Genomic DNA, 4,099 nt, shown 5'->3' with positions numbered 1-4,099 from the left:
CGTGTTAGTTGCCATGTTTGTAAGGCAGAAGATTTTTAATGATTCACTGAGAAACGTTTTTAAGTAAATTGAGAAAAAATACTCAAATTACCTAGACAGCAAACCAACCGGTTTTTACATTGATTCAACGTCTACAGACGTTGAACCAATGTAAAAATGATTGGTTTGCTGTCTGGGTAGCTTTTTATTCCGACAAAACTTGATTTAGATATTGCAAAACTATTTGAACTTGCGATTACTCAGTTTGGAAAGAAAATAAATACTAAATAGGCAGCCAAAACAGTGAATAGCAATGTGTGTCTTTTGCAAATACCGAATATAAACATAAGTACCACAGGGATATTTTTCACGTCAGAACATATATTTTCTAAAACCTGTGCTGTTGATTAGAACGCCTGGTCAATTTAATCAAAAATTAAAGAACTTAAAAGGAATACACGACAATCATGCTTAGCAAATTTTTCGAAAGCTAAATTATTAAAACAAGTCCAGTTTTTGAAGCGTTTGCTAGATACAAGCTTATTGTCTTTACTTTGTAATGCAAAGGAATTTATTTTCACACGAGTCAGTTCAATCATAAACAGCTAAAAATGGATAAAGTTGTGGGTTTGACACCTGTCAGAAGACATTTCGTTTGCTTGATATCTTCACTTTGGGTTTTTTATATTTTTATCAATTTTATTCGTCTTACAGTTTTGCCTGATACTTTTGTTTAATTAATCAGCCATTCTCCATTGAGTAAATAGTAATTGTGAGGCGTAATAAATGCGTCATATTTATTTCACATAAATGTCCAATTCAACTCAAGAAAAGAATGAATCCGACCGGGATGAAAAGTCAAAATCCTTACTCCAAAGCGGCGGGTCAAAAGGGCGATGAAAACGTCAAAAACGTAGCTCCAGTTTGTTATGCACTTGACAAGATCGAAGAAACCACGTCACAGAGCAGCAATGAGGAAACATCCTTCCTCATTGTATCAAATCAAACGAAACGAGAATTCACAGCAGTCACTGTGACGCAAGAAGGTAATTGTGTTGTGGCAGTTTTTTGACATAAGAAAAAAATAAACAATTAACAACTTAAAAGTATTCAATTTAGTTAACCATTGCAAAATCAATAAAGGGATATTTTACCCAATTCTTCTTCTTTCTGCTCTTTTTTGTCTCATTTCCTGGATGCAGTGGCGTAGCCAAGGGGGGGGGGGTCTTGGGGGTTTCAACCTCCCCCTTTGGCACGCGTGTGACGTCACGATATTGAGAATGATGCTTTCAGTTTTTTTATGCTTGAGAATGATGCTTTCAGTCTAAAAAAAAATTGCCAAATTTTTAACAAAACTGCATTAAAAGAGCGAGTTTTGCCAATACCAAGCGTTTCAGCCAGGAATTAGCAACAAGAAAACATAGAGACTTAGCTTTATTTGCGAAAAATATCGAAGAAAACATGATCTTATCCTTTCGCTATGCCACCGGACAGCACCATTTTACAGGAATATTCATACCTACATTTTTGTTGAAAATGCTCTCAGAATGCACCAAATTCAAAGTAATTTTTCAAAATTTTCTGGGGGAGGCCCCCCAGACCCCCCGCCGTTGGGTCGTCAGAACCCCCCCATTCAAAATTCCTGGCTACGCTACTGCCTGGATGTCATGGTACGACGGGTGTTTAATACTTATACTTTTAAACAGAGTCATTGCAGCTTGACATTTTCATGGTTAAAGAAAGGAAACAATAAAATCCTTCATTGAAAAGTTTTATTGAAGCGAATCAGAGATCGATCGATTTTACGTCGAACAAAATTTGACTTCGGACAATTTCAAAAATACAGTATTACTATCATGAATAGCTTGACCTCGTAGCTGTAGCAGATCTACAAAAAAAATGGAAAGCACCATAGGATAGATTTACTTCAAAGTGGTGTACATTAGTACTAGCAGTAGCGTAGCCAGGAATTTTGAAAGGGGGGGGTTTTGACCACCCAGCGGCGGGGGGTCTGGGGGGCCTCCCACAGAAAATTTTGAAAAATTACTTTGAATTTGGTGCATTCTGAGAGTATTTTCAACAAAAATGTGGTTACGAATATTCCTGTAAAATGGTGCTGTCTGGTAGCATAGCAAAAGGATAAGATCATGTTTTCTTCGGCATTTTTTGGAAATAAAGCTAAGTCTCTGTGTTTTCTTGTTGCTAATTCCTGGCTGAGATGTTTGAATGTTTGGTATTGGCAAAACTCGCTCTTTTAATGCAATTTTGTTTAAAACTAGGCAATTTTTTATTAGACTGAAAGCATCATTCTCAATATCGTGACGTCACACGCGTGCCAAAGGGGGGGGGGGTTGTAACCCCCAAAACCCCCCCCTTGGCTACGCCGCTAAGTACTAGGCCAAATTTATAAGTACAATATTAAAGATTATACTCTCTAAAATCTCCTGTAGATAGCTTAGATTACAATCTTGACACAAAATAATATAGTAGACTGCAATTTACATGTAAACCTTTACGGTTGAATTACTTGAGAATGTTACGGTCACATGTGATTTAGGTTTAGAATATATACTATGTTACGGTGTTAATTTCAATTTATTATAATATTCATTATGTTAATGAAACATCTCTGATTGGTAATTTTTAGCCTACTACATTGATGGCATCCGGGTACGCCCACTGGCTGATGATGACGATGATGATCTGCAATGACCTTTGTTCGATGTTAAATTATCACCTAATGGTATTATTATAATTGTAAATGTTATTTTTTGCATACTTTTCTAGATTTATACAAAAGCTGGCATATCCATGACGACACCTGTGACCGAACAAACGCACCAAATGTAGTTTTGACTGTTTCTTTGTTCTTAATTGTGTTTTTGCTGTTGTTCGTATTTGAATGGTATAAGTGACAATTTGATTCGAATAGCAGTAATATTTTTTGAGTTTTCTATATGACAGTATTAAGCTTTTCCTAATTTTAATTAGAAGTAAATCGGTTGAAACGTTCAGTTAATGTAGCCTAATGAAAAAAACAAAGAGCCCAAAGTGCAGATACTAAACTCATGTTCAGCAAGCGCTTCGAAAACTAAATTGTGTTCATCTTCAGTGCTATAAATTTATATAAGTTATATATATTATACTGCACAGAAGATGGAGGCAGTTTAGTTTTGAAAACGTTTGCTGAACATCAGTGTGGTGTCTACATTCTGCTGAGCTCTTTATATTTTTTTGATTTCATAAGAATTATTTTTATGAATTTGTGTCAACTAAAAGTTAAACTAAAATCACAACTGCATCAAAAGCATCAATTTCAGCGTTGTCTATTCACCCTTATATGATATCGCTTATTGTAACTTAACGTAAATTTATGGGAATTAATCACATTTAACTTTAAAAACTTTTTTCAGTATATAGGGAAAAGTGGGACAAGATAATCACATTTTCATATTACAATAACTTTATGATTTTATCAAGACTCTTTGGTGTATTTTTTTTGCGGTAAAATAACTAGGCTACATGGGTTTTAACCCTTTGAAGGTTGGGGGGGAGGCTGTCAATTCAACTTTTTTGTATCAACAGTTGTATCTCTAAAACCACTGAGGTTGCGACTACGAGATTTCTTGACTTTTCCTAACTTTTATTCACCTCTATTGAGCTGAAATTTTGAGCGAATAAAGGTTATAAATTGAGATATAAGGCATTTCTCAGCACATCCTCTGAAATATTTCATACTCCATTGTTCAAAATTTTTCCCACCAGCTGGATGAAAGTAATTAATTTGGCCCATGTCTCGTTAATCAAATAATTCAAATTGAGATGATGTAAAAAAATTTAATCACAACATTGCAATGCATGTTCTTCATTACTCTACTAAAGATACCAAATAATCCAAACGTCATAAATCACCTCAACATTTCAACGTATATGAGCAGTTCTAAAATTCACATAGTTTTAATTTTCAGATATGCTCAGCGTGAATAATTTTGCAAAATGAATCCCAAATTTTAAAACCGTGCCTTAAAAAATAACAGAGATATCACTCCTAAAGCATAAGAAGAATCGACAGCCCCCCCCCCCCCCCAAACTGAGCAAGACTCCAGGAGCCCAACCTTCT

At 35.1% G+C, this 4,099-nt stretch overlaps 1 protein-coding gene across 1 annotated transcript; it reads left to right on the top strand.

The window, feature by feature from the left end:
• Nucleotides 1-700: 700 nt before the first annotated feature.
• Nucleotides 701-4,099, top strand: LOC145782537 (uncharacterized). Its single transcript, XM_082594341.1, has 2 exons — nucleotides 701-1,025; nucleotides 2,767-4,099. Exons 1-2 carry the CDS (start codon nucleotides 815-817, stop codon nucleotides 2,892-2,894), a joined length of 339 nt encoding a protein of 112 aa, XP_082450467.1. The 5' UTR covers nucleotides 701-814; the 3' UTR covers nucleotides 2,895-4,099.

The sequence above is a fragment of the Aplidium turbinatum genome, chromosome 13 (assembly GCF_918807975.1).
Source record: "Aplidium turbinatum chromosome 13, kaAplTurb1.1, whole genome shotgun sequence".
NCBI classification, from domain to species: domain Eukaryota; kingdom Metazoa; phylum Chordata; class Ascidiacea; order Aplousobranchia; family Polyclinidae; genus Aplidium; species Aplidium turbinatum.
Note: the sequence above shows the minus strand (reverse complement) of the source record. Positions and strands in the feature narration are given on the sequence as shown.